The sequence below is a fragment of the Perca flavescens genome, chromosome 22 (genome assembly GCF_004354835.1).
Source record: "Perca flavescens isolate YP-PL-M2 chromosome 22, PFLA_1.0, whole genome shotgun sequence".
Classification (NCBI taxonomy): domain Eukaryota; kingdom Metazoa; phylum Chordata; class Actinopteri; order Perciformes; family Percidae; genus Perca; species Perca flavescens.
The window spans coordinates 14,762,370-14,782,838 of record NC_041352.1 but is presented as its reverse complement, the minus strand read 5'-3'; the positions used below and the strand labels follow the sequence as shown (position 1 = coordinate 14,782,838).

Sequence of the window (20,469 nt, the reverse complement as noted above, 5' to 3'; positions counted from 1 at the left end):
TGATACTATAAATAAAATTGAATTGAACAGATGAAGACTGCTGTTTATTCCATTGCTGAGCTAATAAATATTGAAAATAGGGTACGTGGTGAAATTTCTAATCTGCAAAATTAAGAAAAAAACAACTATTAGTGTAATCATCACACACTTTTCGTCCTAGGACTATTTGTCCTGAGTCTTGTGCTGTACTTGTGTGTGTTCCCTGTAGGAAGGACGTGTTGTTGCGTGTGCCCAGCTCCCGTCAGTGCTGCAGTGGATTAGTCAGCTGTATTTATTTTAAGGTAGTCCAGAGAGAGTGCAGGAGCTTCGATCACTGTGCAAGTGTCAGATCTTCAAGATGCAGCGCATCTACATGCACAGCAATGAACACTTTGAAGTCATCACCACTGTCCTTGCTCCTCAAGGTGAGTGGAATCATATCTGCAGTGAAGTGTGGCTTAGCAGGACATCAGTTTTCATTGTTAGTGAGAATGAGATGGCATATCAATGTCAGATGACAAATAAATAATGTGGTTAGATTGTTTGTTTTCTCTCCCTATGTACTGTTCGTTTACTGAAGGACAGGGTTGTAGAGATGCTTATGTACATGCATTTATGTAAAGAAATTATTATTCACATTTGCATACAAAACTAACATTTTTCGCTGATTCATTTCCACTCTCAATGGTTAACAGGGAGGTATCGATACAGACCAGAAGCTGAAAAGGCAAGTTAAACATTCTCCTTCATTCAAATATCCATCTTATATGCATTGACATCATGTGGGTCTTAAACAGCAGAATTATGAATCAAAACTGATTAATTCATGTTTTGTAAGTCTTATATATGATGGAGATTGATTGATATGAGTTTGACATTGATGTTATGTAAAGTCGGTCAATTTCCTGTGGATCCATTATGTGTTTAATTCATCTAATTCCGCCGAAAAATTATGGACCATATTTAGGAGGAACAGATAATGAAGAGTAGAACCAGATTTCTGTTTCACAGCACAGCAGTTAATGAGTCTTGACACATAATCCTCTCCATTCACCATGTCTAACCTGAGGACTGCAGAGACAAACATAGACAGTGACTACAGCTTTTAACAGTACAACAAAGAGGAATGCAACAAACTGTACCCTATTTAAATGCAGTGTAAAATAATATTACAGATACACAATTCAAAGTAAAAATGACTGGCTGTAACTCTCTCTTTGTCCATTAGATGGTAGTGGTGCACAGCTACAGACCCAACTGGCCAGATGAGCTGGAGCTGTCTCTGGGTGATGTTATCCTGGTCCTGCCCAGACATGAGGAGGAGAGGTGGTTTGGGCGGCTGCTGGACGGCCAGCAGGGCTACTTCCCCGCCTCCTGTGTGATGGAGCTGAGCCAGGTTGGGTTGGCTGACTGATGAATGTGCTCAGCAATGCAGCATTACTGGACTTTGTTGTTGTTGCTGCTTAATGTCGGAAGGCTGATTGTGCTTTCTATTCTTTTATATTCTGTTCCTCCACAACAGTGTAGTTTTTAAACACCATGGAGACCTAGTTTCTCAATCAGCTTGTTACTGTGAGCAATGGGATCGTACATTATTTTCTAAGTCAAAACTTTGGTTTTGGTTATTTTAATTAAGATGTTTCTATCTGTGATGTTTTGTTGAGTTATTTGAGTGGTAAAATCTCACAAATAAGGTCTAATGATGAATAATGTCTAATATGGCTCTGCAGGCGCTTTTTGCAGAGTTATCTCAGTGTTGGCTTAAACATTTCAACCAAAAGCCTGCATTACAAACTGGAGTTTCAAATAACTGGGCATTTAGGAGGCAGGGAGGGTATACTAAAAGGCGTTATTGAGTTGCATAATGGGAAATGTAGTGCCCAGTGTAGGAGTTTGAGCTGTTTACTGTGATTTAACGAAAAGAAAAGTAGCATCAAGATAAGAGAAGATACCAGAGGAATTCTAACGCACTTGATTAATTCTATTCTCAGGTAAATCTCAATCCAAAAGCCCTACGGAGGACTTTATCTGTGAGAAGCTCAGCCTGGGACAATGATTCACGTGTACGCGGTAGACATGGAAAGTAAGTGTAAAACTCATGCAGCAGCCATAACAACAAACACAACCCCCTTAACAAGTGCATGCATACACATCATGCACACACCCAGCACCCAGCAGCTGTTCCACCACTGAACCCCCCCACACATCCCCCATCCCCAAATCCCATCATGCTCTCCGCCCAGCACCCCTGAACAGGTGGCCCCACTCGTCCCTCATTAGTTGACAAAGCACACTGATTACTAACCCTCCTGAACACACACACACACACACACACACACACACACACACACACACACACACACACACACACACACACACACACACACACACACACACACACACACACACACACACACCATCTAGTCAATCCCCTCTCGCTGCACTGCATCTCATTAAAGAGGAGCAGGAGGGAAAGGAAAGACCCTGTACCTTAGTCTCCCATCTGAAATTATATGAAAATGTTTGACAGCTCAATCAAAATCTTTTGGGAATATTTATGATGGATCATCAAATACGAAACCTTTTATCAATGCTATATTCAGTGTAGCAAAAGTTGTCCGATATGGTACTGTATCTCTCTTGCAGTTTATTTGACAGTAGGGGGGGCATTTATTTTTGACAGCCTGCCACTGAACCCTGCTTACACACTAACATAAACACACACACCACCACACAGAGCCCTCTGTACAGCTCCGTGCCTGTCTTGTCTGCTAGCGGTGGAATTTAGGTCATGAGGAATAAACAGGGCCTTTGTGTTTGTTATTTCCTCTTTGTCCCCCAGTGGACACATTCGGCAGGCACTCAGGAGGGGGAGTAGAGGAGGTGGAGGAGGAGGAGGAGTGGGGCTGGATGAGGGCCAAGGCGAGAGCGAGGGCCCCTTCCTGGTGCAGAGGCCCCAGATCCCTCAGCCTCAGCCCGTGGCCTCCCAACCTCAGACACACAGATCCCCAGGCCTGCTCCACAGGATCTTGTCCAAGTGCCGGAAAAAGAGTGAATGCCAGGGAGCCACCAACGGGGCCTTCGAGGGTGACTAAGAGGCCCTCCTCTTTGTCCTGGATGGCTGAGCTGAGTTCACTTTGGTGGGGCTGCATCGGGGGAGTATGTGGGTGAATGGAGGAACTTCTGAAATGTGAAAAGACAGGTCTTGAATATCCTGATGTGGGCTGGTACTCATTTCCATACCAGGTACTCTTCACTTGGCGGCATTTCTAGAAGCAAGAGGTTGGATTGTGAGTGCACAAACCCAAATTGGTGATGTCACAGAAGGTGTTTTGCTCATTACATCTGATGGAGTAATGCCTGATGTGACATCACTAATGGGGGCGTGTCCACAAGTGCAACATGTTTGGATGTACAGAGAGCTGAGCAGCAGCTGTTTTCTGCTCTGTTTTTTAGCATGGCAAGATCCGATGCCAGGCTTGCGCTTTGAATATATAATAAATATATAATTACAATCACGCGCTCATATGTGTAAAGTAACATAGGAGTTAGTGGCAACCAATGAAGCAATAAAATGCTTAAATGATCAAATGTAGCATTTTTTCTACAACTTTGATGCTGCTACCTAAGAGAAATGTTTTTTCCATTGTCTGTGCGCATTTTGTTCCATCATCCACTTTTCTCAACTTCATGTGAATCTGTTGATATATATATATATATATATATATATATATATATATATATATATATATATATATTTGCTGCTTAATATATGTAAATGTTATAATGATAATAAAACTAATAAACCCTTACTGGCTAACATCTTTTTATTCCAGTGGAAACATGCCTCAGTATATTACCTCATGCTTCATTTTCCTTTGAACACACTGGGCCTCGCTTCTATTTAACAGTGCCGAAGGAAAAAAAACTCTCTCAAGCGAAAGGAAGTGTGATTGAGGCCTGCTAAAAGCCTCGCCAAAGGACCAGGACCAGGATTGAGCCGGTTCCCCTGGCAACGCTAAAGCAGCTCTCAGAAGTCGCATGTAGGCTTCTTCATCTGTGGTGCCTCCCAGCGTGTCCCTGTAGCAGGGTCTTTATAGGGTGGGCTGTAGATTTCCTCCTTCCCGAGGACACAAACACCAAACCTAATCCCTAACCATGGCCGTGACCTCCGTAGGGAAACACACTCCTCCTCCTCCCCCTCCGTTTGATATTCACTGTTGTATAATCCTTTGTGATAAAGGCTGTAGGAGGCAGTCACTCTGGGGCCAGTGTTTGGGCGGCATGTCTTGCACAGGCAACACTGTATATGTTACAAAGAGACAGCACCACTGGTCCTCTGAGCAAACTCTGATTCATGAGGAGAATATTTGTGTGAGCCTTTCCACTGCCAACACTGTTACAGCTCACCTTGAGTTTGTGACTTTCACTTTTAAATAGAGGTATATGTCACTTATCTTAAATACACCAGCTTCTGGGAGTCTAATGGATTAATGGCTGGAAGTAATTCTTTCAAATTCAGATGAGGTCACACACTGAAGTGTGCAGATGCAAGTTACGTTCATACTTAAATTAAAGTTAATCACCCACTGTAGTTGTTGCTTCAAAACATCAAATAGAGTCTGTCTTACCTCACACACTGACACACACAAATGGAAACAGTGACCTACATAGGGCGGAAAGGCCAGTGTCCAATTATAACACACACACACACACACACACACAATCCCAGGGCTATGGACTCTCCCGCCTAAAAGTGTCCTATCCATGCTGTGTTGTGCTGGGTGTCTTCGGAGGATGGGGGGAGCAGAGGGGGAGGAAGGGTAACATGGTGCCTGCCAGATGACTGCTCTGTCAGCCCAATAATGGGCTGCCATCTGCTGTCTAGAATATACAAAGGCAAACAGTGTGTGTGTGTGTGTGTGTGTATGTGTTGCTTGTTGGGTGTGTGCTCAGAAGAGGAAGGCAGGGGAGGTTTGGTCGGACGCCTGCAGTCTCTGTTTCATGTCTTCATTGTACAAGGTGGACAGGAAAATGAATACACACCTTACTTAGTCCAATAATGGCTAACTCAAGGACTGGAGCTGTGGAGGGTGCCAGACCTGTACTGGATACTAAAAATGGGTGGTGCACTATGGCGTGTCAAGTTTTACAGTATTTTTTATTAAAAGAGGAAAAATGTAATTCATTTTTAATAAATCTCCCAATAACAGCTTTGTACATTTAACAAGTCTAGTCTGCATACAACATGTATGTCTTTTCATGTCAATAAGTCACTATCTTAAGAGTTGCTTCCCTTAAATACATGCATGGAGCATAAGGTGGAGTAGCTGCTGCCATTAACCAATTAAGTGGCAAAAGGTCCCTGACATCTTTCAACTCTTAGTGCGGGTCACTCAAGAACAAAAGACCCTCTTGTATAAGAATGAAAGCAAAGGGAGGACAGATTGATTAAGTGGACATGGCGTGCATGCGGCGCCTGTGAGTTTATGTGCACATTGTTTGTATGCATGTGCGCTGATGCTCCTTCAGCATAAGGCAAGACGTCATGTCCTTTGCCTCCCTCCATTTGGGGGGCAATTGAGTGAATGGGCCTGTAAAACCAACAGCTCCGAGGACAAAGGAGTCCGGGGGCATTAAGTCATGGGTGAGTGGGCCCCTTTAGGGCCAGCAGCTGACCCTGTGGAGAGGCCTCTTGTTCTGGTGGAGGGGGCTCGTGTCCCTGGACCCCAGGCCAAGTTGACAGTATCCCAACATATACATACACACATGACAGGGGGTTCAGCTTAAACCGCTTTATCAGGTGTCAACCCCACACACAAAAAAATTCACCCGCATGGCCGCCAACTCCACCTGGGGAAAAGTGACACTATGATTAAAGGTGGAGAATTGGGATTTTCCTCAAGACATTGTCTTTCAAGGAATCCATTTTTGGCAAGAGCTTTAGAGGCTGCTATGCCTGCTGTGAGCATGTCAGAAAAAACTAAAGGATCATAAGAAATCTTTATGACGTGGGAAATACCATGTAACCTATACTAATTTGTGCAGGGGCACTTGGCAGAGAGAGAAAAGTTCCGCTTTAAAAAACAAGAATGTGGACATATAAAATTCTAAATGCCATAGATGTCATGCAACATATGCATTTATTTTTCCAAATTAAGTACATGGTTACAAAGACAGTTGGCAGGATTTCTATGGTACCTTGGTTATAATTTCAACTGAAAAATGCTACAAAAATACAGAGCGATTGTTACATTTGTGATTCACCTTGTCCTTGTCAATTAAAGCAAAGTCCAGCATCTTGTGTATTGCTCATGCATAACTACAGTAGTATATAACAGTGGCTACTATCCTGTATATGTACTTAATTCCCTCAAAACCTATAATGTTACATGGCCAAATATTGTTAACATACAAACATATTAACCGGGATTTAACAAATGGAATGTACAAACACAAGTCAAACCAACAAACAGAACATATAATGCAATTATATACAGATTAGACACATCTCAGCCACCAGAAACAATGTTTTATGTGGAGATTACTCTACTTTCGGTTTCAGATTTGTGTATTGTATACTCCTGATCTTTCCACTTGATCTCCCTGACAAGATTCCCTTCTTATTCTCACTCAAATGCAGGATAATCCAGATTATACCTAATGCTGGATCCGCTAATGCCGATAATACAAAGAAGACCATTTATAGCTGTAGTGTTAACTTCACCAGATTATAGACTGTTTCAGGATGGTTAAAAAATGACATGAATCAGCCTGTTAACATGGAAGCACATGGATTTCTTTAGAATCACACCCAAATCCGTGCATATTTACAATACATTTTAAGCACTTTGTTCTAATGCAGTGTCAGATAATGAGTGAGCAGTTAGGGGTTTGGGGTCTTGCTCAACGGCATTTCAGCAGGATACAAGGTTGTTGCGACACTGGCTGCTGCAGGGATCAAATTTGGTTCTTGTTGTAATAGGACGGTGTGTGTTAGCCGTTTTTGCCATCTGTCTAAAAACGTTTAAAGTAAGGCTTCAATGTAGTGTATTTAAGCACACATTTCTGCAGCAGAACAGGAGGAAAGTTAAAATCAAGCAGCAGGATCGTAATGTCAGCATTCATTACAAAACAGGGAGACAAATGTCTAACACACACACACACACACACACACACACACACACACACACACACACACACACACACAAAATAAAATAAAAAGGACAAGAGCTACATCATCAGAATGAACAAACATTTAAAATTAAATGATGAGTAAAAAGTGCAATTTGTCTATGATTAGAAGTCGGAGATGGAGTCCTGCTACCTAATAGCAAAGAACATATTTGAATCAAAGGAAAACCATGTCCTATCTATAGGTTACAAGATCACACATACAACTACACAATGATTATTTGCTAGATCTTGCCTGATCAGGAAAAAAATAAAATAAAAAAATGAACGTATATAATTAGTGGCAGTGCATGTTCTTCTAACTTGGAGTAATGAATCTGAATGGTAGCCCAATCCTGATTTTGAAAAACAATAAAATTCTTCAATAATTTCTCTTAAATGTTTTTTTAAAGAAATAAATAAATTAGTAGAAATTAAATAAATAAAACCTACAGCCTTCACGTAAAAAGTAAATCCTTCTCGACCAAATGCTTATTGTAGAACACTGATGAAATGAAAACTGGTCAGTCAAAGCAATGGTGTCTTTTCATTTTCTGTGACAGAGAGAACTGTTTGAGAGCAAGTCAGGGTTTTTAGGCTGTTTTGTCGGCAAAGCTAAACTTCTTAAAATGGTGTCCGATTTATATTAATATCTAAGCTTTAGAGCTGTCAGATAATAAATAAAACAAACAAAAATAAACATTAAAAAAGGTACCCTTCCATTTTTGAGGTTCTTACACATGTACATTGCAATGGAATACATTCAACCAATGTCTTGACAGACACTATGGCCACGGAAAGGAAACGTGTTACCATCACAAGTGCTATCCAGTTTGCCCTTAAAACACTGCTGCTTTCTCAGCAGCGAAATCATCTCAGTAGTGCAATACTGACAGTTTCTTATTTCCATCCTCAAAAACTTCACATCACCGGAGATAGGCATTCAGCAATGTAACACTGCCATCACAAAAAAAACACGTAACTGCATTTTTGTTTCTCTATCTCTATGATATTCACAATATCAAAGCGATGGTTGACATTACTGTATATGCTGTAATGTATTTGTCAAGTTAGAAACCCATGGTGTGATTTAAAAAATTCATGGGTGTCAATAAAAAGCTAGAATTTATGCATGTACAGTACGTGGTTTTTATCTGACAACAGCAATGGGGCAGTTTAGCAAAACAAGCTGGAGGAGATACACAATGAGTAGAGTTACATTATAAAATGTTTTTCTTTCTTGTCATTTAAACAATATATTAACAATATAAAACTCAGAGTAGTTTATATTGTAATAAACACTCTATTTCTACAGCCTACTTTATGTGCAGGTTGTTTCAACATTACGGACTAGTGCAGAAAGAAATTCTAGTATTTTCATATCTGTACAAAACTGCTTACGTTGCCAGGTTGTGTGTATTCTAAAAGGAAAATACAGGCCAACCCTATACACAAGATACTACCTGGGACAGTGACCTACAAATGTGTTGAAAACAATACCAGCAGCCATGCCTTTTTGTGGATGTCCTTGGCAGTGCATTTCTGCTTTAAAATAAAAAATAAAATAATTTGTCTTCACTGGATTGTCTCTTACAAGATTCAGTGGAGGTTTTAGTCGTTGGATCGGTGTAGTAGTGTTGCCTGCACAGCGAGGGGACGGCTTTAAAGCACAAGGGCCCTTGAGGTAGAGCCAGATGACGCGTAAGGGTTCAGGTACTGACGGGCCTGTTCTGTCATGATCAGCTGGTCCTCTGTCTTCCCATAAACCACTGCTTCCCACTCACTCACCTGCAGACAAGGCAACCAACGATTACCAATGGTTGCCAAAGTATCTTACACTCTAATCAATGGTTTTATTTAAAGACTACTCTTTACGTACCTGTACAGAGGCGTGTTTTGGTGCTTTGTGGGAGGCAAGAAGCTTCTTCATCCGGGGGCTAGCAAGGCGATGAGGATGAACGGGGACTAAAGAACGGCTACACTCCTCTTGCTCAGGGATTGGGCTGCCCAGTGAAGAGCCCGTCAGTAGACTATCATCTGGCATCTGCAATGTGAGGTGACAGTAGCTACTCAACAATACATAGAAATGACGATTCTGAACTTAATTCATGTACAAAACAGCATTTTAAAGTGATATCTACTATTACCAACAATTCTAAATGTTAACATTTGGCCGTTAATCAAATATCCAGAAGCTGCCCAAGAATGCGTATGCAACAACACTACATTCCAAATTCATACACTTACTGTATGCACACACAAACCAGTTTCCCAGTACAACCACACCTCACTACTGTTAGCCTCTGAGTAGCTCTATGGGTTTACGCGCCCTACTCTTTTACATATCAGTGGTAGTTAATGAGTTAGTTTTCTCAGTTAGCTACAGGGTCTTAACCAGTGATTTGAAACTAGTATTGTGACTTACTTGTGCGTTGTTGAGTTGCTCTTGAAAGAGTTGGACATTTAGGCAGTCTTTCTCCCAGGGGTCTAGCACAAGAGACTTGCGCACCTTTCTAGCTGGGCCATCAATCTGAAATCAAAGGACCAAGATACAAATTACAGTAAATGCTGTAGTTCTATATAGGGTAGAGCTAGTACTACAATTGAGCTCAGCAAAAACTTTTAACGTTTGTTTATCTTTAAGTGTTTGTTTCTTCAAATAACAGAGAGCAGGTTAGTATATTTCAATAATTAAAGAAAATGTACATGCTACACATACATTATGTTTCCATGCTCTGTAGTCTGGCTGCATGTCTGCTTTGTTAAAGATGTCTGCGCCAGTCTCTTGCTTCAGAACTTCTCGAATGTCTTCTTCTAGAAATGCCAACGACTGTGGCTGAAAAACACAAACACACACATAAATACAACGACAAGATCGTACAGCCATATACTGTAAAAACAAAATTGAGACAACGTTATCATAAATAAAAGATAAATAAAAGTGTGAAAACATACAGGTAAAATGCACACAGCCAAATTTGACTTGTTACCTCCATCTTCAGTGGCCCGTGCATTTTCTCCTGGGCAGCCAAAGCATTTTTGAAGGGAGTCGGTGTCCTCGGGGTTGGAATCATGACAGTTTTACGGAATTTGGGGGTCCGCAAACTATAAAGTTGACAGAGAATATTACACACTGAGTACTCTCCTCCTAACAATCTGATTAAATTAAGATTTATTTTGGAAAATTCCCAAAAAGCATAGCAAACTTCTGGCTTTCATGCCAGCTCTTGTGGGAATACCTTTACATATTTATTTACCCATCATTCTCTTTCTGGTGCTTCGGTGTGCTTTCTTTGTGGAGCGGCGTGTTGAGGAGACACCTTTGGCCACACACGGGAGTTGAGGTGAGGGCGGGGTTATCCAGATTCAGATGCTCCGCCCCTGATATGTTGCAGTACTGGGGAAACAGACAGAAAAGGCACATTCACCACATGACTAATGCAACCTCAGTACCTCAACTCTAGGAGGAAGTAGTCAGTTGAAGTGAAGATTAGGGTGTGTGAAAAAAGAAAAACAGATGTCATTTACTCGTGACGGGGTGAATGGCAGTGACTTTGTGGGCGTTTTCTTGGGAGAATTTGAGATATTTTCCAAGAAGGAGGAGCAGGTCCTGTCACACAAAGGAGACGGTTCCCCCCTCTCTCTTCTCCTCCTCCTCCTCCCAATGGATGCCTGGGTGGGTTTGGATGAGTTGATAGGAGTCAGAGAGGTGACACTGCCCAGACCAAATGAAGCACAGTTCTTATTGCGACCAGACATGGCAGTCGGAGTGTTGACAGTGTAGCCCATTGAATTGTCAATCGTCCTCTCTTGCAGGAGAGTGGTGTAGCCTGCCTGGTTGTGCCTGGGTGGTGTCACTGTCTCCGACAAGTCGAAACTGGCCACATCGCTCCATACAACAGGGTCCTGCAGAGCAAAACACATCTACAGGATATCTTTAATACATTCATGAATTTGTTCAACATATTCATACTAAAATGTATTTGTTCTATGTTGCGTTCCTTTGGTTACTCACTGAGTCAATGAGCTCCATGGTTTCTGCAAATTCTGGTATGGTCTGCAGGGTAGAGAGCACAGTGCTGGCCTCTACAGCCAGGAACTTGCTGGGGGAAACAGGAAGCTGTGGTGGAGGTCCTTGGGGGATCTGAGGGCCCCTCCAGGGTCTCCTCTCCGCCTGCTCCTCTAGGCTGCTGCTACTTGTAGTCAATGTGTCATCTGACACACTGTCGGACCAGTACTGCTCCAAACTCTAAGGGGGCAGGATGAGAGAATACTGGTGTTACATCTCTGGCTCCAGCAACAGATTTGTGTCTAAATTAATGGTGTGAAAGTTGGTAGATGTCGACTAAAATTATTCTAAATTTGCATCAGTTTTGAAATGATCTGTGACTAAGAAACATGTGGAAAACACTGTTGTGAAGAATGACACGTTACAAGAATGGAGTAAATTAAATGTGAAAACAGTGTCAGGGAGGAACAGAATAGGAAGAGGAGAGTGCTTGGTTCAAACTGCTGGCTGAGCGTGGGCTAGGGGTGAGGACTAGAGGGGATGAAGGAGCAGGTTCATGTGTGGAAAGATGGTAATGGGGGAGGGGAGGAGGTAGGGCAGCTACCAAGCACAGCTACAGGCCATTCTGAATGAGGAGCGAGATGGGGAAGGTAGTTACTATAGCAACACTAAAGAAAATCAGGATACAGACACGCATACATGTGTGCCATTCTCTTTTCCACATGTATACACTGCAAAAAGTCCATTTGGTCTAATGAAGTCTTCAAATCTTCTTTTCCTTAAAGCAAGGAAAAGTCCACTGAGGAGATGGGATTTGAGAATTTTCTATAAACAAGTGTTAAGTGTAAAGGGGAGAAAACATCACCTGGTTCAAGAAAATTCATAATAGTCTCTCGTAATCTCACTTTGATTTGATTTTAAGACTCAATGTTTAATTAGATAATACATTTAATGTTAAAAATGACTTTTTACAGTGTACGTTGGCTACAAACACACGCAGGCTATGCTGGCTAAGTATGCAAACACACATTCGGAGTGTGTTCTTACACGTGGACCTCTGCACTGCACTTGTCGTTGGACTTCATTCTCTGCTGACATAAGCAGCAGCTCAAGCTCCTTAATTCTTTGCTCTCTGTCAGGATCATCCAGGCAGGATGGCTGAAATAAACAAACGTCAGGGAGGAGAGGTTGAGAGGACAGGAGGAAAAAGGAAGAAGTTAAGAAAACCAGACAAAAAAAACAAAAAAAACAAAAACAGATTTAACATATAAATTATTTACGGGAGCATTTGAGATTTGGAATGTTAGGTGAAAAAAGACATTCAAGTGCTTGATTTGAAGTTCAGAGTTAGGGATCACATAGATAATTACAGAAAGTCCAGAAAATAAAGAGTGTGACAAGTTTTCCCAATAGCATGCAAAGAAATACACACAGACTCACCGATATGAAGCCAGAATTATCGGGAAGACCTTCCATCAAGTGAGGATCATGAGGAAATCCCCCCATCTAAAATGCAAAGAATCATACTTAAATAAAAAGGTATCAAGAAATCAACGGTATAGTGGTGTGGAGTGTAGAAGGGAAGTGGACCTGGTTGGGTTCCGGTATAGGCAGGGGACTGTGATCACAGTGCTGGGGCTCTGTTAGAGTTGGAGGGCACGACCTGTGGTGGCGTCTCTTCCCTCCAGCGTGAAAGGAGGTGAAACTCCTGCTGCCATTTTGCAGGTAGCCTTCATGCTCCACCTTCCTCCTCATGGTGGAGTTCCAGTGGTTCTTGATGGAGTTGTCCGTCCTGTTGGAGAAAAGATCAGTAATATTTGAGCAAATTACATTGTTTCATGACTCAAACTGGAAGTGGAGATGTGCAATGTGTGAACAAGATTATATTACCGTCCAGGAAGAAGCTTGGAGATCTCTGCCCAGCGGTTGCCAAGGCGTTTGTGGGCCTCATAGATGATTCGGTCCTCTTCCTGAGTCCATGAAGACTTCTTCACCTCTGGGTTAAGGTGGTTGTGCCACCGTTCACGGCACTGTTTTCCAATCCTCCCCTGGAGGTGCTTGGCGATCACAGACCAACGCTTGGGGCCATACTTGTGTACCAGGTCAATAACCTGCACAAATGTCCCCAAAGGAAAGATATTTAGATAGATACTTTATTAATCCCAAGGGAAATGTTAGGCATCCAGTAGCTTAGACAAACATAACACAACAAACACACATACACACATATATCTCACATACATAAAAATCACTCATAGAAATTTAAATAGTTAACAATTTATGAACTGATTACAAAGGTCTGGTATGGACTGACCATGTGATGCAATGACCATAATAAGATGCTATGGCAGAGTGTGTGCAATGGTGGTAGTGCAAAAGTGAACAGTGAAATAGCTTATTATTATAAAATATTAACAGAACATATAACAGGGAATACGTATAAGATGTAGATGTTATGACCACAGTCCAGATTGTGTAGGAGGGCTAATATAACCTATAAGACAGTCAGGTGTACAGTAGACAAAGTGATATAATGGTAGGGGCTGAGAGAGACAGGCTCATGCTGAAAAGTCCATTTCTTCCCTCCCCTTTTGTGTAGTATTGGAGAGTTGGATGGCCCTGGGGACAAAGGACCTCCTCAACCTGTCTGTTGAGCATGACAGTGACAGAAGTCTGCCACTGACCATGCTCCTCTGTTTAATGAACGTGCTGTGTAGTGGGTGGCGGTCATTGTCCATGATCGCCAGCACCCTACTCATGGCGCATTACTCTGCAGTTGCTGTAAGTAGTAGTAGGCTGTATTTATTTCTTTGTAATAAGAAATGTATGTCATAACTTTTATTTTATTAATGGCTCGAATAGGGCCCTAATTGGATTAATTCAAGTTCAACTACAAGCTTGTATAAAGAGGGAAATCACATTGCTCTACTTTTATCATTGATAGCAAACAGCAGCAGCAGTGTTCAGAAAGCTTTGCCTGTGGCGGCAGCAGCGGCACAGTTTGTTTGACTGTTTCTGTCAAGGCTGAAAAATGTTATGATGTCATCGTTGGCAGCAAAGGCTGTTATCGATAGGTCTGTATTTCTGTTATGATGCCAAGATTTTGGAGGAATGAGGCGCCATTCTTTACATTCTTGAAGAATCGTGATCCATTTAAGGAATGCGAGCAAAGAGAGAGTCTGTGTTTTATTAGGGATGACGTAGTGGAGCATTTACTTTGCAAAAAAAAAGAAGAAGAAGAGAAACGGAAGCTAAGGAAAGAAAGTTTTTTGCGGGAAGTATGTTTGCACAACGGCACAGCCCTGTTAGCCAGAATGTAAAAAATACATTGCATATTGTAGCATTTGTTGTTTGCATTGTGTTCTTCTTTCTTTTTCTTCGTCTCACCTATCATTTACCAATTTTGTCATCTGCTTTATATCCAAGCACAGGAAACTCCCAGCTCCTCTTACCTTTTGATCCTCCTCTTTTGTCCAGGGTCCTTTCACCAGTTCTGGGTTGAGCACCTTCTGCCAGCGGTGCTGACACTGACCATCTGTCCTCCCCTGTGACAGAGCACAACACATCATTACACCACACCACTACACAGTTACACCTACTCCTGACAGATGCCTCTGCACCCATGACTTACCATTACTGCTAAAAACATCCCATTGAGGACCGATGTTAATTATGAGATTACTATAAATGGTTTGGGTGGTCATTAAGTGTTAGAATGGAAAGAGATGGACCAATATGGCATAAAGCAGCAAGATACTACGCTCTTAATATTCAAATAAGTTTTGCCTGGATTTTATTACACAGTGAATGCAGACACATTACATCCCATACTTACTGGAAAAACGTTAGCTATTAGTTTCCAGGATTCAGTTCCATGCTGCTCAACAAGTTTTTTCAGCTTTTCATCCTGAAAAGGGGAGGAAAAAAAGAGACCTCCTAAGGAACTTCCGTCATCCACATTAACACGCTGTCGACTTTCATCATATTATTTAATAAAATAACAGCAGTGACTAATAAGGTTCTCCTGTGGAGCACACACTTAAACAAGTTCTAATTTGCAAGAAGATGAAATACAAAATCGCATGTGGTACAAAGTCCCCATTTTACTCATGTAACCTACAAAAGCCCCTAACGTCCACACCTCACATGTGCCTCTGATAAACTTACCTCATCTCGGGACCATTTTACTTTACACAGGGTCTTTTTATCTTTGCTCTTCTCTTTATTCTCTTGGTCTGTGGAGTGTGGCTCTTCATCCTCATCATTGCTATAAATACACAGGGCAAATGTCGAAGGGGAGTAAAAGAAGAGCAGATTTTGTTAGAGGAGCCAAAACTTTTCTTTATGAGGTCAATGACTGTATACAGGAACAGTGATATGAATATAGTATTGGTATTGCATGGAAATAACTAATACAGTTGACTCACTATTTTTCTATGAGTACCAAATGTATTCAAATGCTTAACAAAAATGTATCCAGATTAGTTATAAAAATATATGCTTAGGCAAATATAAACATGCAAAGCTCTCTGCTTGTAAATGATATCCTTTGCCACTGGTTCATGGGAAAGGAGTAGTAGGGAAATGTGCAAGAAGATGAACTATTACGTGTAAATAGGCTCAGCTTTGAGTTGATTTTTCAAATTAATATTTCAAGTTAACTAGCTTCGGTTCCTTTCTGTAATGCATGCACAAAGAAGTGTTGTTAAAAGATGTGGCCACTGATGACTAATCACTGTAACCATTATTCAGCATATAATATATGATATGCATAAGACTACAGTAAGAAAGTATATATATATATATATATATATATATATATATATATACACAGAAATAATTGTAAATATTACAAATTTACTAAATGTTAATCAATAGTCTGCTCTGCTTTCATTCTAACAACTATGCTGATTCAAATAAACTATAAGGGAATAGATAAACAAGCAGATGATTAATTAAATAAATAATGTATAATGATGGATTGAATAGAAATGGGTTTGTCAGAATAAAAAGTAAAGAAACAACTTTTGCTTATATGTGACTGCATACAAGAACATGAAATTCATCTCTGCTCACACAAGAAGTTGGCAGGTAGCACTGTACTTCTGTTATGTGTTCCCATAAAACTTGCTGCTGGGCAACACTTTCTTTGTGGTAGTGGAGAGTGGATATTAAGTCACTGGTTCCTGAGAGCTGTTACTATGAAGCAGACCTTTCCGATCATGCATGCACTTAACTAAACACAAACGGTCTTGTATCAGACTGTGCATGAAAGGTCTTCTTCAGCATGGAAACTTGAACATGGCAATTGAATTTTGGCGTGGCCTGATTCCCTCTCAAGAGCAAAGAGAAGTGGGAAAGTGAGTCCGGACCTATGGCTGAACAGGAAGGAGGGGAGTAACAAGGGGTGGAGGAAACGGGCAATCCCACATCAACAGGCTCTTTCACCTCCAGAGGTGTGTGAGTGTGTGTGAGATGGAGAAGGCGGTGCGCTGGGGTGTGGTCAGGGGAATGCAAAGCCCTAACGGTCCAGTTGTTCAAAAAGTTTAAAAAAAAAACTTATAATAACCTTATATAACTTCTTTGCACTTGGAGAAATAACAACATATTGAAATGTAGTATTAGCTGTAGGCCTCCGTAGCAGTAAAACAAATAGACAACAATGTACCAAACATTACATTGTACGAGTTTGCTGCATTAAGTAATATTTCATCATAAACAGTTCACAGGATATTGTAAAATACAGGATTTGTATTCCACAGGTCAAACCCTGAGCTGTTCTAATTGTGAGAGAAAAGAGCCACCAATCTCTCACCAGATGGAAAACAAGGATGGGATATGTGATAGGGATGAGATACAAACAAGTCAATAGTTAGTTCAAGCTTAATGCCGAAAACAGTGAAAAAATACTAATCAAAATTTCCCACAGCCTATGGTCACATCTTCAAATAGCTTATTTTGTTAAACCAAAAAAACAAAAGATTTATTTTACAATGAGATAAAAATGAGAATAGCAGAAAATCCTCACATTTGATAAACTGGAACCAGTAAGTGTTTGGGAATTTTGCTGGATAAATGACTAAAATAATTTCTTGATTATCAAACTTGTTGGCAATGTTGATAAACTAATCAATCAATTCACTTATCGTATTAGCACTAACTGTGTGTTTTTAATAATAATAATAATAATAATAATAATAATAATAATAACACTTAATTGCAAATAATGTGTACCTGGCTGTTGATGAATGTAAATAATCAATGCGCTGCTACATTGGTCACTTTAATTTAACAGGCCAGTAATTATCAAGTCTAATCACAAACCAACATCTGGTTTTCTCAGGTACTTTTTGGCACTGGGTTTTTGAAACTCAAAGTGCTCTAAGAAGAACAAATGACAGCAAATCTTAATACACACACACACACACACACACACACACACACACACACACACAACAACATACATATATATATATATATATATATATATATATATGATACAGCTGTAAATATGTGTGTTGTTTTGTCTTCTGATTAACAGAAAACAATATCTTACCAGTTATATTGATTGCAAGTTAACTAATCACTTGAGATTAGTTAACTTGCAATCAATATAACTAGTGATGTGTGTCCAAGGATGCTGGTGTTGCATAACTGCTGTTTGACAATGGGCTGCACGCCTCCCATGCATAGCAAACATATTATGCAGTCTAGTATACGGTTATTCCAACACTATTAAGAAAACAACAGCGCGCAACGCATGTTTTAAAAAGACGGATTTTTACAAACTGTAATTTTGTAATTTTGTCAAAGAGTGTCGATTATATTCTACACAATCCATAACTATTGTGAAGCTACTGGGCGAGGTAAGTTATTAACCATTATATATCATATATGTATTAATGGTACTCTTTATCAGTTAACGTTACCATTCATAAATCTCTTTGGTGGACCTCGTAACAGTATGACTGCGCAGGTGCACATTCAGTGTACGTTATGCTTTCAAATATGAAACTAGCAGTGTGACACAGACCAGGACACTGGTGGTATCATCACCTATTTGATGTTATCTTTACTAACGTTGCATAGAGGCATTGGAGACAGTGGGCAAACAGATCTTCATAATCAAACAGCGCTGCATTAGTATTGCTGGCACTGACTCACCTGCGTGGTTTCACGTTGTCCATGACAGTTGGTAGGATGATTGAACCTTTTCAAATATGAACCTGTGGTTTGGCAGCTGTCTAAAATTCCACATTAATATAGGTTTATCCATAGAAATCGCTGTAAGTCATCGCTGGTTTCTTCTGAGACGCAGCCGCATCTAGCTAGCAGTATTCGGCTAGCCAGTGAGCTAACTTAATGTACAGCCCATAACATTACGCTCTTTCTGGAAAAGCCTTAACGTTACTCTCTGTCGATAACATCTTTCCAAAGAAGAAACGTCACTGTCTTCTTCTGTGACGTGTTTTTGAAAAGTCAATATCGCAACATAAAAAGCCGATATTAAGTAGAAGAGACTAAGAAGTTAACGTTACTTGCATTACTCGCTGCTGTCCATGGTTTTCTATCTTTCTTGTGTCTACCAGTGGTCTCTACTTCATTTGGCGTTATGATTTTTGTCCATCCCGCCGATTCTCGCGCCCAGCCCTCTGCGCAGGCGGCCTCGCTCCTGATTGGTTTATAAACTGGGCTGTGAAAAGAGGAGTCAGTACTCGAAACTTATAGGGCAGAAATGAGGCGAGCCTCGTGTGTAATTGGTTAGCAATTTGAGGAGGCGGGCGTTGAGTCAGACAACTGTACTGTCACCTTCTGCAGCAGAATGGATCTTTTCATCAAGGCAGTGGTGCGGCTCAAAGAGGGGTGCGGGGACTTTCGGGGGCCCTTCAGGGGGTTCCCAGCCCCACAATTTTACTGGAAGCAAGCGCGATTAATCCAATCTCTAATTTTGTCCATTTAATCCACAGTGCTGAGATGTTATTTTGTGTTAATATTTCACAACACGTATTCATAGAAGCAGATAGCCTATTGCACATGGAATATAGCTTATTTTTTACCAGATGGTGCACACTGTGCATGCCACCTTAGGCTGTTTCATAAGTCCAAGGTCTTCGAATTTAGGCAACATTACATCATTGTGGTTCCTTGTAATTATGATGATGATAACCAATTGGGTAATATTGAGAGAAGATCGAGATCTTGAGATTCATGCAGAAGTTATAGACAATATGGACAGAATTCAAACTCTGATATAGATAATAACACACTATTTCCTTTGACAGATAGGTCTTGCATTTTAACAGTGCACTCTGCAGCTCCTTTAATTTGTGTTTTGCTGACACCTTGTGGACATCTGCACTGTGTATTGGTTTCATGCATATCAGGCCAAAATGACTATAGGCTACCACTGAAAATGTGTTCTGTTCAAATGTTACATAACGTTCACATGGTGCACTATTCCTTTTAATTCATCACAACATTTCTGGTTATTATTCGTCTGCGCAGCTCCGAGCAGGTAGGTTGACTCGGGACATAGCCTTTTTTTTATGCAACGTGGTGCAATGCGTCTGTATGGATTTTGACTAGGCCTACTAATAATGTTAAATAGAGTTCAACACCGGAAGTTCAAAACCATATTTCTTATTTTTCGTTGGTCAAAATTATGAAGCACCTAATAATTATGAGAAATTATCTCAAACGTGTCACTTGTAATTCATTAATTATCAATTAATGTTGTATAATCCCTGTGTCATCATTCTAAGGTATTCCGTAGTTCTAAATCCATTCATGTATTTTTCTGGCGGTAAAGGTAGGATGTGGACGATTTTTTGGGATATTAGGCATGTCGTCTTTATACCTGTAGGTGACACTGTTTAACTATTTGACTTATCAATGTTGTCAATCCTGAGTCAGCTGTGTTAAGCCCACCACAATAAGGCCGGAAATTACTTACTATGCTTCTAAAAAATAAAAGCACAATTTATGTCAATTCAAAACAAGTAATTAAATTAAAGGTGCAATATGTAATACTAACAGCTAGCGTTTAAAATAGTTTCTGCAGTCCAAATTCAAAATACTGGAGAGAGTGGTCTCCCGACCCCTCCTCCCCAGACTCAAAGTTCACGAGTTTCCAGGTTGAGAATGCAGCATCCAACAATGTTTCTAGAAGCTAGTCTCACATAGTCAGACATTACTCCACAGCGTAGCAGAGAAGCTAACATTAGATGCTGGCTGTCTTGACTGTCATAAAAGCCCGTGCTCACGTGGAGCTCTGTAGCTGACTAACAGACACACTTATTAAAATTACT

General features: G+C 40.6%; 2 protein-coding genes across 4 annotated transcripts; one reads left to right on the top strand and one right to left on the bottom strand.

Annotated features, from left to right (window-relative positions):
* The first annotated feature begins 337 nt into the window (after window positions 1–337).
* Window positions 338–3,318, top strand: si:dkey-97a13.12 (uncharacterized). Its single transcript, XM_028569977.1, has 5 exons — window positions 338–404; window positions 675–706; window positions 1,208–1,375; window positions 1,971–2,062; window positions 2,822–3,318. The coding sequence occupies exons 1-5, from the start codon at window positions 338–340 to the stop codon at window positions 3,072–3,074; spliced, it is 612 nt and encodes a 203-aa protein (XP_028425778.1). The 3' UTR covers window positions 3,075–3,318.
* A 2,772-nt stretch (window positions 3,319–6,090) lies between these two features.
* mybl1 (v-myb avian myeloblastosis viral oncogene homolog-like 1) lies at window positions 6,091–18,813 on the bottom strand. 3 transcript variants are annotated; one of them, XM_028569047.1, is made up of 16 exons: window positions 18,326–18,813; window positions 15,329–15,428; window positions 14,997–15,068; window positions 14,614–14,706; window positions 13,052–13,272; window positions 12,752–12,953; window positions 12,602–12,667; window positions 12,209–12,319; window positions 11,168–11,401; window positions 10,681–11,076; window positions 10,410–10,549; window positions 10,143–10,257; window positions 9,872–9,988; window positions 9,578–9,682; window positions 9,032–9,196; window positions 6,091–8,940 (listed from the first exon to the last, which is right to left on the bottom strand). In XM_028569047.1, exons 1-16 carry the CDS (start codon window positions 18,346–18,348, stop codon window positions 8,815–8,817), a joined length of 2,286 nt encoding a protein of 761 aa, XP_028424848.1. In that variant the 5' UTR covers window positions 18,349–18,813; the 3' UTR covers window positions 6,091–8,814. The 3 variants fall into 3 exon arrangements, with proteins under 3 accessions (XP_028424848.1, XP_028424849.1, XP_028424850.1); XM_028569048.1 differs by having other exon boundaries at window positions 10,681–11,058; XM_028569049.1 differs by lacking the exon at window positions 12,209–12,319.
* Between the last annotated feature and the right edge of the window lie 1,656 nt (window positions 18,814–20,469).

Coding starts and splice junctions, on each gene's coding strand:
- mybl1 (XM_028569047.1), bottom strand. CDS start 18,348: ATGGACAACGTGAAACCACGCAG. Junction 12,320..12,601: donor ATAATTCTGGCTTCATATCG/GTGAGTCTGTGT, acceptor TGTTTATTTCAG/CCATCCTGCCTGGATGATCC. Junction 11,402..12,208: donor TGCAGTGCAGAGGTCCACGT/GTAAGAACACAC, acceptor CTGCCCCCTTAG/AGTTTGGAGCAGTACTGGTC.
- si:dkey-97a13.12 (XM_028569977.1), top strand. CDS start 338: ATGCAGCGCATCTACATGCACAGCAATGAACACTTTGAAGTCATCACC. Junction 405..674: donor CACTGTCCTTGCTCCTCAAG/GTGAGTGGAATC, acceptor AATGGTTAACAG/GGAGGTATCGATACAGACCA. Junction 2,063..2,821: donor GTACGCGGTAGACATGGAAA/GTAAGTGTAAAA, acceptor TTTGTCCCCCAG/TGGACACATTCGGCAGGCAC.